The 14,410-nt window shown below is 37.6% G+C and overlaps 2 protein-coding genes across 2 annotated transcripts in view; one reads left to right on the top strand and one right to left on the bottom strand.

The window, feature by feature from the left end:
* The window catches only part of LOC138309215 (uncharacterized), a 31,118-nt gene extending 24,982 nt beyond the window's left edge, over positions 1-6,136 (bottom strand). Inside the window, exon 1 of the mRNA XM_069250370.1 lies at positions 5,997-6,136. The gene's annotated coding sequence lies outside the window, so the exon portion shown is untranslated. The remainder of the gene's footprint in view (positions 1-5,996) is intronic.
* LOC138309214 (uncharacterized) lies at positions 6,080-14,203 on the top strand. Its single transcript, XM_069250368.1, has 2 exons — positions 6,080-6,212; positions 7,710-14,203. Exon 2 carries the CDS (start codon positions 7,760-7,762, stop codon positions 9,590-9,592), a length of 1,833 nt encoding a protein of 610 aa, XP_069106469.1. The 5' UTR covers positions 6,080-6,212; positions 7,710-7,759; the 3' UTR covers positions 9,593-14,203.
* Positions 14,204-14,410: the final 207 nt, after the last annotated feature.

Raw genomic sequence — 14,410 nt, 5'->3', positions numbered from 1 at the left:
CATCCTAAAACTTATCAACTTTGCTGGTTTGAACTATTTTATGGATGGTTATTCATGCAACTTTCCATAAATTAAATTATGCATATGATATTAGCTACCACTTATAGTCAAAATAGTACTTTGTTTACTTATATAATGTATTTGATATTAAATGAAATTACCCTATTGCACAATTGTAGTTTTGATAATAATATTATAGTAAAAGTTTTCTGAAATCATGAATACGTCACTGTAATTGTGACATTTTTTCTCGATTGGTCTAAATTTTGAAATATTGATTTTTTCCACCTTTGGATGCAATCGATACTGGCAGAATACAGTGTGACACGTGCACTATGTACGTACTCTTCGAGCCAATGAGTAATCACAATGTATTACAATAGAGTGAGGTAATATTCATTCACATTAACACAGGTAAAACATACCTTCTCCCTATCAAAACTTCAAACTTTGTTATTTGTCTCTTTATAACATGTATTGTGTAGAGAAACATATGTACAACATTCAACAAATGGAACAAAGGTGGAGGAAAAGTTATATGACTTTTTTAAACATAACAATTGACAAATTGCATAAATCTCTTAATGGTTTTTTTATATTCGTAGAATTTATAAGCTGTGAAAATTTAATATTTGGTCTCGTGTAGTAGTACAAATGTACACATTAACACATAATTTGCTTTCGAATGTCAGAAACAGCCACTTTAATGAATAATGAATGCATCACCGATTTCATTGGTATCTCAATAAGTACAAATTCTATTCTGATAATTCCTCTACGATCAGTATATACATGTATATTTTGCCAGAAAGGCTCTCATTACTTTAATGATAATCATGATCTGCATTTTGTGTCAATAAATGCAGCCTAGACTAGTTGTCGTAAGTCCTACATACATTTACATGAATGAGGGTCCTGTTTACCGACACCAAGTTAGTCCGGATCCGCGCGGGAAAATTGACGATGTAGTTAAATGAACCAGTTTAGTTATGGAATTATTTTAAAAAATATTTTAAACGTCTGAATAATCTTTATGTAAAATTAGAAACTCAAACTTTTCAATCGGGGTAATGGTGCAAAGTAAGTAACTTTTGTAATTAAAGAAAAATACTTCTTTGTCTTCTCATGTTTTTGATAACGAAACATACCATTTATCAGCGGTGGAGCATCTTTAATTTTCAAAATTGGAATGTAAATTAGGACTGATAATTTATAGAGATATTAACCGACCGTTATTACTAAAGTAAGTCACCTTCTTAGCAATTTAACAAAATAAATGTTACTTTTTATAACGCGAGTCTTCTTATATTTCCCACTAGACTGGCCACCAGACCCCAAGTTGTTAAGACTTTCTCAGCAGTGTTTCTTTACTAGAATATCTCCTCTTATTTTGAAACCTAGAATCATACCTGTAGTAGAGACAAAAAATCAAGCCAAATTTTCGTTATTTTCCTCGATATCGTAGAGACTGGTGGTCAGTATAATTTCCCGTCGTCATCCTAAAATTACCGCGCGTTAGTTGACTACATTGTATAACTGCGCCAGACAGCAAAACGGGAAAATCTTCATCATAAATAATCTTGCATTTTTGTGGTGTTGTAACTTCATCTTAGGCCATCGGTATGATATTTTCATTTTCATTTATTTTAAATAAACTTCAGTTTTGTTTAGGAAATGTAATGGGTCTTTAACGCTTTAATAAAAAAAACCCCATTATGTTTCAATGTTGATTTGACAAATGAGTAATTGATTATGCTCTCCGGTGTAGAGCATTATACCAAATGATCCTTTGTTTATTATTTGTCTTTTACTGGTGTTTTACACGTGTAGTCGCGATCGAGGTATATCGTATGAAACGACAGTTTAAAGGACCACTACGTATCCGAAACAAAGAATAAAGTTAGTAATAACAATGATAACGTAAGAATATCGAAGATGAAGTAAAAAACTAAACAAATGGATGATTCCCTGTGTAATTTCAATTTGCTGGCAGTCTGGCTCAGTAACAGTCAACTATAACGCGCTGTAATTATGACGGCGGTTTGAAACATAAAACGACCTACATGTAAATACGTTATGAAACTTTTAAACATTTAATTACCTATTTAAAGTTGTGCTGAGTGATGCTAAGTGTATAATTATCGGTAAGCTAATAACTTTTGGGACTCATTTTACATTTAAAAAAAAAATCCGTCTCGGAAGTTTAATTTCTTACAAAGCAACTAAATACATTTTTCTTATGGTTAAATTGTTTTAATTCTGTCGGACCATAAACAAAATAATATATAGTTTGATTTTCTATTATATGTTGACATGTCAACAGCTAATTTTACAAGCATGTCTCTGATAATAGGTAAGATAACAGTGCTTTGTGACTATTTACATTTGTGACAAATTTCTTCACGTAGACTACATGCAACATGCAATAGTAGAAAGCATCGTTATATTGCAATGGGAAGATCTTGTTTGAATATTAAATCATTATCGTATAAATCATATGTATCATGCTTTTCATCATCATATTAGTTGTAATCCTGCTTCACACACATATTAGTGTAGTATGTAATTGCTTAATTAGTCTATTTTCGCTTTTTCGCGGTTAAAAAGACGAAAATTCGAAATAAACTATAAACTTTCGCATTTTATTAACAACACGCGAATAATCGAAAAATGAACAAAATTCACGCGAAAAAATCGCCAAGTGGGTTTGTAGAGCGCGAAAAATGTGCCGAAAGTGACGCACGCATTTTATTCGTCTTTTTACACGAGTTAATAAAATGTTAAAAGGCGATATTCTATTATTTTTATTTTTTTGTGTATGACTTTGACTTCACGTCAGATCCAAATAGATGTATACTTATACCAATCATTGTACGAAATGAGAAACATCAATACATAATACATGTATATGTTCCTGACGAAAAGATATCGTTATAATTATGTGAATTTAGATTTACAAAGCTTTTATGCTTAGATAGATATTGTGAAGTGTTAAGATAATAATGTATGGTATAGTAGTATACAGTATGTATCATTAAGTATATACTGTTCGTGAGGTCAGACCTGCTTTCAGAATATATATAGTACTGCCTATATCATAGTCAGTTCACATTTACCAGGTACACATATGTACACGCATGTATATGTTGGCCAGCTGGACAATGTCCAGGGGTTGTACATTACTGACCTGCATCCATGCTGGGTGCGCGAAAGGGTTATGTTAACGACGGTGGGAAGGGAATAGGATGGTAGACAGGACTGGTGGGGTGGGGCAGGCGGTAGACAGATCGGTGGGGTGCGGGAGGGGAGGGGTGGGTTGGTAGACAGACCGTTGGGTGGTGGGTGGGGGGTAGACACACCGGTAGCATGGGGGAGGGGGTTGGGCAGTACACTGAATGGTAGGAAGGGGGATGGGATGGGATGGTAGACTGGGGGTGGGATAGACTGACTGACCATATCTGACTTAGCCCTAGATTTGTTGATAAGAATTTTCTTAGTCTTGTGTACTAGATCATCGGGTCGTGTTCTAGTTATAGAGGCTATATACTGTAGAGAATCTTGGGGGAGGGGACATGTCAGTCATTCACAGGGTTTTATATAAGTTATTTGGACGGGGTGTGTCTAGGTAAGGTGGAGTTGGGTTGGGGATTAGTATAGGGTAAGGATCGATGATGGGGTGTAAGTGAGATTTCTATGGATGACAAGTGAATTAGGATGACGGGGTTGGGGATAGAACTTTACGTTAGGATGGAGGACCGGGAAAGGCGAGGGTGGGGTGGGATGAGATTTACGGAGAAGGGTGGGGGTGTGAGGGAAGGGCGGGGTGGGTGAGATTTACGGTGGAAAGGGTGGGGGTGCGATGATATTTACGAAGGAGGGTGAGGGTGGAATGAGATTTACGGAGAGGGTGAGGGTGAGAACAAGGGCGGGGTGGGTGAGATTTACGGAGGAGGGTGGGGTGGGATGAGATTTACGGAGGAGGGTGGGGGTGTGAGGGAAGGGCGGGTGGGTGAGATTTACGGAGGAGGGTGGGGGTGGGATGAGATTTACGGAGAAGGGTGGGGGTGTGAGGGAAGGGCGGGGTGGGTGAGATTTACGGAGGAGGGTGGGGGTGCGATGATATTTACGAAGGAGGGTGAGGGTGGAATGAGATTTACGGAGAGGGTGGGGGTGTGAGGGAAGGGCGGGATGGGTGAGATTTAAGGAGGAGGGTGGGTGGAATGAGATTTACGGAGAGGGTGGGGGTGTGAGGGAAGGGCGGGTGGGTGAGATTTACGGAGGAGGGTGGGGTGGGATGAGATTTACGGAGGAGGGTGGGGGTGTGAGGGAAGGGCGGGGTGGGTGAGATTTACGGAGGAGGGTGGGGTGGGATGAGATTTACGGAGGAGGGTGGGGGTGTGAGGGAAGGGCGGGTTGGGTGAGATTTACGGAGGAGGGTGGGGATGCGATGATATTTACGAAGGAGGGTGGGGGTGGAATGAGATTTACGGAGAGGGTGAGGGTGAGAGGGAAGGGCGGGGGGGTGAGATTTACGGAGGAGGGTGGGGTGGGATGAGATTTACGGAGGAGGGTGGGGGTGTGAGGGAAGGGCGGGGTGGGTGAGATTTACGGAGGAGGGTGGGGGTGCGATGATATTTACGAAGGAGGGTGGGGTGGAATGAGATTTACGGAGAGGGTGAGGGTGAGAACAAGGGCGAGGTGGGTGAGATTTACGGAGGAGGGTGGGGTGGGATGAGATTTACGGAGGAGGGTGGGGGTGTGAGGGAAGGGCGGGGTGGGTGAGATTTACGGAGGAGGGTGGGGTGGGATGAGATTTACGGAGGAGGGTGGGGTGTGAGGGAAGGGCGGGGTGGGTGAGATTTACGGAGGAGGGTGGGGTGGGATGAGATTTACGGAGGAGGGTGGGGGTGATAGGGAAAGGGCGGGGTGGGTGAGATTTACGGTGGATGGTGTGATAAAATTTAAATGGACGAGGTCGAAATTTGGGGGATTTGTGGGATGAAAATGAAGTGGATGTAGGGATGGTTGACGAGGGCGAGATTTGAGAAAATGGCAGGTTGGGGCTAGATAGAGTTGAATAGGGTGGGGGGTTGAAATTGGGGTGAAATTTACAAGGGATGGTGGTGTGGGAGGGGATTGGCATGTAGAACGGAGGTACGGTGAGAATGGGCGGGAGGGAGGAGAGGGCACGGACTTCAGGGAGAGGTACATGTAAATGGACATGAAGGGCGGTGGTGGGATGGGGTTTCCGTCATGTACAATTTATATGGGGTTTTGTGCCTGGTGGGGTACATCGATTTAGGGGTGGTTTTGATGGGATGAGATTGACGGGTGAGGGGTGATGTTATATACGGGTGGCGAATACCGGTAGGCCTTTGAGTAGAATGATAAATCAAGATTAAAAAAAGTGGAAAAATACGTGCAGTTATGTAAATCACACAAATGCACATGAGTTGGACAAAAATGCATGTAAAAATATTACTTGGTCCTAATATTTATAAAATTCGATGCGCACAATTATAGTACAGAGATTGAAAATAAAACTTTGCGGCCTATTTTATCAGCTATTATATAACATGTGACTTGAAATATTTCTATATATTTTTCCAGTAATTTGCTGCAAAACATTATATTCATGAAAGCAAATATTGATATAATAAAAATGTAACAAAAGGGCCTTGTACCGCCAATCAGATATTTTATAAGTGAGGAATACGTAATATCTGTGTTGATAATGATTTTTTTTACCGTCCTCAATTATTCATAATCAAGTATTTCATAACATTAACAATAAAATTGACGCTTTGTAGTGAATTTTAGACAACATCAAACAAACATGTTAATTATATATGCAAATTATTTTAATTGATAATTAAAATATATTTCAAAATATATAATGTTTTATAAAAATGCGTACCTTTATCTAAAAGCATAGACTGACCACATCCTTAAACTCTAGATTATCCAATTTATTAACCCCTAAATTATCCTGATACCTTTTCCCCTTACAAGACCTCAACCTGGAAATAGATCCCGGCCGAACGAGTCGGTTTCTCTCCCTTATTAATCCCTAGTGTTGGTAGCGAGCTGGCTTCACAGGTTTAGTCGGCTGGCTCGCGAACAGGCAGGGACCTGTGGCTAACTGAGGTAATTCAGGGTCCATGTTTATCTTCAGGCCAAATATTCGCCCCCAAAACGGCCTCTCCAGAAACGTAAGTACACAATATTGATGTAAATATAATTAGTTTCTTTTGAAAGTATCTTATTTTCACTGAAAACGTCCGTAAACGTTGAGAAAGGGTCGACTCCCTTCACCAACGTCCGCCATGACAGCGCTGTCAGAATGTACATGCTCCAAGGGGCTGTGGTTTGCTTTCATTTTGACACATGACAGCCGGGCACATGTAACGTACATCAGCTGATATAGTTAACATATGTATCGGCGGTTATATTAGACGTATGTATGGCTATATTTTCGTTTTGTGTTTTATTTTCTACCCCGTCAAAAAGGGCAGTCTGCTACGGTCATTTACGGGGATAAACATTTGTGCATAAATTACTTCCATGACCCACGATAGGTGGCGCTGTTAGTTTGGCCCCTAGGGCAAAGTGAGGTCACGGTGTATGTGTGTATTGACTTACGTGTGTATATCGATAGGCTTGTAGCAATATTGACGACGAAATTGTAGATAACCGGTGTTATTTCAATGTTGAAATATGTTACACTCGCCCAAATTATGTTAAATTAGAACCAACCATTGGTTTGTGTTTGTAAGAATCTGCCCATGATTTTATTTCCGGCTTCTCACTTTCGTTGAGATGGCCTAATGAGCCCAAAATCCCACACCATACAGTGTACCTATTTATAGAACATTGTTCTACAATGCAAAGAGTCCAGAAAGGGGTCCACGAAGGGGAATAATCAGGCTACTGATATAGATACTATATACAATTTCAGTTTGAGATTTTTGATCAAATATGTAATTACAGATATTTGGAGGATACTGTATCATAATGAAAACAGTACATGTATCGCAAAAATGAAAGCAATATAATATATGCTACAAGTCGAACTAGAATATTGTACTAATATTTATTTCCTGTTAAATTTAATTTAATTCAAACGAATTACACATTTTTGTTTTAATGTTTTCATGTACTTCATAAAAAGTGTACATTTTGTTATCAATTTGTATTTACCATATAATTATTCAACTTTGTAAGCGCACATGGCATTTAAAAAAATGAAGCAAATTAGGGGGCACTTAAATTATAAAATTGATGGACAAAATAAGCTATAAATCATATTTGCAAAAGAAAACAATAAATAAACCTACAGTTTCCATGTTTTCTGTCTGCATTGTATTTAATTTGAGGTAAATAAAATTGAGGCCTAGCTAAAACGATGCTTAGAGCACTTGTTTGGTCGAATATGGTAACACAGTAAGTGCTCCACCCCTCCTCAATGTCCCAAATCATCGCCACTTATAATAGATAACTATTGATTGATTTTTTTTATGAAAAATTAGATATATTGGTACATGTAGTGAGTGTGTATTTGAATTGATTAATATGTACCGTTATTTTCTATATTTTGAAGTATCCTTGCAATTGGGGGTTATTGTGTGGAATCAATACACTAATACAGGTTAGTAATATTAATGAGTTTCTTCATTCTAGATATAACATTGCTGTTTTTCGTTTTTTAGATGAAGACATAAATCTGGTACCAGAGAGACTAACATTTATATACCAACCAATGAATGGAGAGGCTACTTCAGGTAACCTTGACCCCGACACTACAAGGAATGAGGTCAAGGGTCAAGACCAGCCAATGAATGGAGAGACTACAACTTCAACTGTTCCTGCACGGTCTGGAGTCTGGACTAGGTCTAGTGTGGAGAAGTCGATGCTAACAGCGACCCCTACACAGACTAACAAAGACAAGTACACAGTACAAGTTGTTACGAAATTTATGTGTAGATTTTGTGCCCGCCAGTTTGATACACCAACTGAAATGCAGAGTCATATCGCCACGCACACTAGGGGTAAGTCTACATCACATTCATGCTACGTCTGCGGAAAGACGTACTCAACGCCATCAAAACTACAAAGGCATGTCCGCGTTCATAGCGGAGAAAGGCCGTATGCGTGCAATATATGTGGTCGAAGGTTTACTCGATCCGACCATGTGAAACAACATTTAAAAGTGCATATGCCACAGAAGCAGAGAAATATCTGCCGCCTTTGTGATATGAAGTTTCTGCGGCGTCAGACGCTGCATTCCCATCTACAGCAGAGTCATGGTGTCTCCACAGTATTTACCTGTCATCGATGTGGCGAGGCGTTCGACTTGATAACTCAGCTCCACACACATAAGGAAAGTCACTTATCCCTGTACCCGCCCACAACTGAAGTGACAGAGAATGGTGTTATCATAAAGAAGGAGCCAAGTATCCCGGAAGACGATGAAAATCCAGTCAGGGGGCTTGCTAAATTTAGCTTGGGACCCCAACCACAGGTGCCAGAGGACCCCACCGGGAAATTGGACTCTGTGCCTCGGAATCATATAGGATCTCGTATGGCGGCTAAAGTTGATAAAACAAATGGTCTGCCCGCAGACTTCCAACTGAGTGAGGACATAGCAATGGAAAGTATCATCAAGGATGCTATTTCGAATGCTGTACAGAACGAGATGGAACTCTCCTCCTACGGAGGTGGAAATACAGTAAAAAAGGAAATGGAAGTCACGGACACAAATAACGGCGAAGGGGGTGATGACTACCAATCAACAACGACCGTCACTGACGATATGAACATGTTTATTTTACCGTCGGACCTGAAGAAAATCAAACAGGAACCTAAAGATCCGGACGAGATGGAAGAATCCATTGATGTGGTAGGGGACGCAGGCTCTAGCGATTTAAGTAAGGAATGCCAGACAATGGATAATGATGATGACGAATCGGAAGACGAAGAAAAGACTAAAGATGAAGAAAAAACAGAAGAAAAGGAAGAAGAAATTTCATCATCAAAATCAACTGAAGAGAACTCGAATGATGAAGGTCAAAATAATACACCCACAACTCCAAATATTCAGGAAATCAGAGTGGGTCCCAAGACATCTACGGGAATCAAGAAGATGAAACTCAAAGTTCTTGGACCGGCAAGTTATAAGGCAGCCATGCAACAAAAATTACGGGCAAAATTAAAATCGTACGTTCCAATATCAACCATCCCAACTGTCAGTACCAGTGCAGGAATAACAAGTATCGCTGGAAACAATCCGAATCTTTCAAAACTCGTCAATTCCACAGCATCGTCTGGGTGGGGTAGTACATTGACTCCACTCACCGCCGGTCCTAGTACCATCAGCAAAATTCCACCAGGCACTCAGGTTAAAAAGATGATGCGATGTGAACATTGTTGTATATGGTTTGAGGATTACGCGATGAGTCTACTCCATAACTCGTTACATTCGGCAGATGAATCAGATCCGTTCACCTGTAGAAAATGTCTGAAGAAGCTTGGGAACCGATTAGAATTCACAGCACATTTAGTCTGGCACCTCGAACCAACCATGGATGGTTAAATAAACAATACTCATGATCAGGTAAATAGGTTATCCAGATCTATTTTAGGATTCAAATTGATATAACTAGATAGGTCACTTGATCTATATATAAATTGGAATTTATATGAAAGGTATTTTCAAAATATGGACTAGTACTGTGTTTGCAATCATACAGTTGTATAAAATGAAGCATGCTGTTTATGCAAGTAGATAGCTGCAGGATTAAACACAGAATAAATTCTTGGTAACATATATAAGATTTGAAAAAAATAATTTTGGCATATTCACCACTGATATTTCATAATGAACTGTTCCAACCAAAGAATTAGAACAGTTGAAATATGTCGTTAGGGATGCATGAGCGTTAATTGTATTTTGGCTTCATTTTGAAAAACGATCACAGAAAAGCTTTTTTAATCTATTTCTTAATCAGGTGCTTCAGTTTACATGTCAGCAAATATTTTTTCATCTCGGGTATCAGACCTTGTTTTTATTTTGTGCAGAAAGTCGGCCATTTTGTATCACTTCGCTGGAAAGTCTGCTACATTAATCACCTGTGGCGGCCATTAGACCATGCTCACAGGGCCCAGACAAACATATTAAAGCTGCATATCTTCTTATTTTGTTCAAACAAAGCCGGTCCACCGGATCTGTTAGTCAGATAAACTTATCCTTATCCCATTCTTGTGTCTGCTATAGATCTGTACAATTGACCTGTGCATTATAGATTAATAGAATCTTTCACCCCCTTTGATGTGAGACAGGAGAATCTCAACCCAAGGGGTAAGATTCTTAATTTGTCAAACACGAGGCTTTGCCAAGATGACAGCTTAAGAATCTTATCCCGCGGGTTGAGATCTCCTGCAGCTGTCTCACCCCAAAGAGGGTGAATGATTCTTTTTCTCTTACCCCGTGCACCATTTTGTGTCTCTAATGGAAGCGAGGATGACTTGACCTCAATGAGTCGCTGTCTTCGCCATCTTGTTGACGTCATTCCATTTTTGTTGTGACGTTATAATACTATTACCGCGACGTCATGATACTGTTGTCGTGACGTCATACCATTGTTTGGCACGTGCGAAGATCTCGTGTAGCTTGTCTTTATCTTAGCTTAGAAAAATCTCAAACCTGTAAAACTGTGGATATCCATGTCTGGGGTTAGAGAAAAGGTAATCTTTTCACACCAATTTGGTCTTTGCCTATTCCGTCTTTGCATATAATAGAGTTAATTAGCTCCCTTTGCTAGTATCCATTGTGATGTCATTCTTTTCTGAGTGCAATTCACGTCGTTTTCTCCTAAAATGATGACGATATGCTTACAAATACATGACATCACAATACCTACCCGCAAGTGCAGAAACAACACTGTAGTATATGTAAAGACAGAATTAGCGTTATCTCCTATGTAGGTAGGCATCTATTGTACGACGTCATTATTTGTAAACGAAATTCATGCCTGAAAAATATTACTGTCTTGCTTTCAAAAATATGAAGTCACAATCACTACCTACCTGCAAGGGCAGATAACTCTGTAATATGCAAATGCAGAATAATTTCGACAGGTGATTATTATGGTAAACTTATAGGTGAGGTGATATATATACAAAATATCCATCTTCCAGTCAAAAACACAGCCAATCAATGATGTAGATTCAGCTGTTATTCCATGCCCCTACCGATACCCCCCCCCCACCCCCTCCAAATTAGTGCATATATATATAATATTAGTCATGTACTTGTGTAATATCTTGTGATAATTCTCATATTTCTTGTATGTATCTGTTGTATTGAAGTACTCTTGCACCCACAGATTTAAAGATATGTTTTTGAAAATTTAAACTTGTTCTATCTGTGTTGAGATATTTAAATTATTTATTATTTATGTTCAGTATTACTTGCTCAAACTCTAACTATTATAACTGTGTGATTTAGTTTGTGATAAGAAAAAGATATTCTTTGTTTAATTTATGAGAAAAAACCCTATATTCCTCTGTAAGCTAGTGTTCCAGTTATATAACTGAAAGTGATATCTTTGTTTCTAGCATCTGTAGCACAGGGATTTGTGTATACACGAACGTTGTATATCTGTAACACAGGGACTTGGCACGATTTTTCAGATTCAATTCATAAATAAACCTTGGCACAAAGTCACAGGGACTTGACACTATTAAATGAACCATAAGACAACAGATGTGACCTATAATGATACAATTAACTGGGGAAAAAAATGATATCAATAAGATACTGCATCTAGTAAAAACAGAAATTAGAAATGAGAATTGAATTGTCCCATGCACAGATTGCCAGTCAAATGAAAATGTCAAATTTGTCCAGAAAATATTTTGATAACATCATGGAGAATTCTGAAAATGAGTTCTTGTTTTGTGGGAGTTAGTCCTATTGTGCTTTGTAATGCACTGGTTGTGCAGTGCTCGATGTTATATAATGTTTTGTGTCATAATTTATTGTTGTTGGGTAAGGTCAAAGGTCATTACATACAACAAAGGTAAATACAAACAAGGATTAGTGCTTAAAATGAAGGATAATGGTAGTCTTGAGATTCCTTTAACCATTATAAATAGCTTAATGTTGAATTTAGACATTCATTATTCTTCAATTAAGATATGATTGTTTCCTCTAGCCATAACACCAGACTTCGACATTCTGTCTTTTGGATATACAATGTATATCAAAATATCAATAAATGCTCTCAAACAAATGTAAAAGTAAAACCTAAAATGACTAATCTCCAGCCTGAAAACTAACAAAAATATTTGAAGTATGATACTACAAGTCAATTCTAAATGATTAAAAAAAAAATAAGTGAAAAGATTGAAATAAGTTTTTTTTCTATTTATAAATATCTGGTCATTGTTATTGTAGCCTTTTTTTAATGTATTGTATATATATATATATATATCTAAAACAGGGTAGATTAATAAAAAATTGTATCATAAAAAATATTTTGATACACATTTATTGCGGTTATTCACTACATCTCAACTACCCCTGGTTAATGTTAACTGATCATCACCTTTGTTGTATTTAGTGACCTTGACCTAGTTTTGTTATCATTAAGAGATTATATTATATTTAGCCAAGAGTATTCTGTTGTGTATGAAACGTTTTATTATTACATATATATTACATGTACAGTGTATATATGCTTATCATTATTTAACAGATATATATATTTGTGTATGGTTTCTGATTTTATTTATTATAATTAGTGCAAGTGAACTTAACTTTCTTTCCTAGTGTTATGGTTTGTGTATGAAATATGGAAGAGTTACACCACATTTATTACATATAGTCTTTTGAGTTATAGACAAATCCCAAACCGCCAACTCCAAAAACATTTTACATACGCAGTACTAATGTAGATATTTAGGACAAAAGTGTCCTCGATACTCCAGAGGTTACTATCACTGTTATAATATATACACCCTTGGAATATATGTCATAACATATCTAGAGGCAGTTCAGAAAAATACTGACCAATCACAGACCTGCAGAGACTTCCTTTTAAGATTTATAGAGAGATATGTTCGACTTCAAAGCCTACATGTAGTTGTTATTTGATTCTTTTAATGTTCATCAAATGACCAAAAAAACAATGAACCTGTTCATCTGTTGTTGCACACAGAACTTTCAGTTTTGACATGACATACTCGGCCCAGGGGTCGATATAACAACAATGATAGTAACCACTGGAAAATCAAGGTGGAACAAAAGTTGTTCACAATTAGTGCAAAATTTGTTTAGAGCATCCAGTATACTACTAGTACTAGCAGTTAAGAATTTATAGATGGACATTAGTTTGGGAATTGTTTGTTGTTTTTTGAAGAGAAGCGTTTTGCCAATGGATTTCTTTTTTACAATTATGGTACTTCAGTCTCTTCAAAACAAAAATGCAGCCTGAAGTCAAAACATCCATTTTTCTCCATATGTAACTTATGTCATAAACTTTGGCTTATGATTGTTTTGAGAAATCAGGGACTGATCTATCAGAATTACTTCCCTTCCTTTCACTAACAATATATTCCAGGGGCATAGAGTAAATTAGCAGTATAGGTATTGGAATCATATCTATTGAATTTCAAGAAAATTGACCAAAAACAAATTGGTGTTGATTTCCTGTTTTTTATCTGAAACACATTTAATATTGATATTTACATTATCACCTGAAGTTTTTAAGGTAGATTATCACAAACATCTGGAGATGTTTTAGCTACAATTTTATTTTCATTTTGCAATACATTCAGGTTTACCTCAAGAAGATTGTGATGAGGTGAAGTGCCCGTATAGAAACTGCAATACGGAAATAATTATAAGTTTGATGTTAAGGATATTTTTAAGTATCCCATATTGTAATACATTTCTATTTAGTTATAAATATAATATGTTTACTAGATGTATACAAAATAAGTATACATAATTTTGTTTGTTTATAAGTAATCAGGCACCAGTAGTGCTGTATTCGGTTATTATTAAGGCTCTGTGTGACAACTGATGAGTTAGTAATTTGGTTCTTTTATATTTAAAATGTATTTTACACGTCTGCTTAAGTTATTATTTCATAATAATGAATCGAAAATTGTAAATATATGAGTTTTCGAGCATAGATTCCTAATTCCTGTAGTCCAGATATATTCAAGAGTTATCTGCTCTTGTGAGTAAGTTTTGATTGTGAAGTGTTTTCGAGCATACCGTCATATTTTTCAGGAAAAAACGAATTTAACTACAACTTTCAAACTTGTAACCCAGGGGTTGAGGGCTTGTGATACTTGAACAACTTGGCCACTTGAGTTTCCTATGTAGAGTACTTCCTAGATA

Source organism: Argopecten irradians, chromosome 15 (genome assembly GCF_041381155.1).
Source record: "Argopecten irradians isolate NY chromosome 15, Ai_NY, whole genome shotgun sequence".
NCBI classification, from domain to species: Eukaryota; Metazoa; Mollusca; class Bivalvia; order Pectinida; family Pectinidae; genus Argopecten; species Argopecten irradians.
The sequence above is the reverse complement of the archived record's forward strand: the minus strand, read 5'-3'. Positions and strand labels throughout refer to the sequence as shown.

Bases quoted from the DNA above. Each gene is read 5' to 3' on its own strand.
- LOC138309214 (XM_069250368.1), top strand. From the start codon at position 7,760: ATGAATGGAGAGGCTACTTCAGGTAACCTTGACCCCGACACTACAAGG.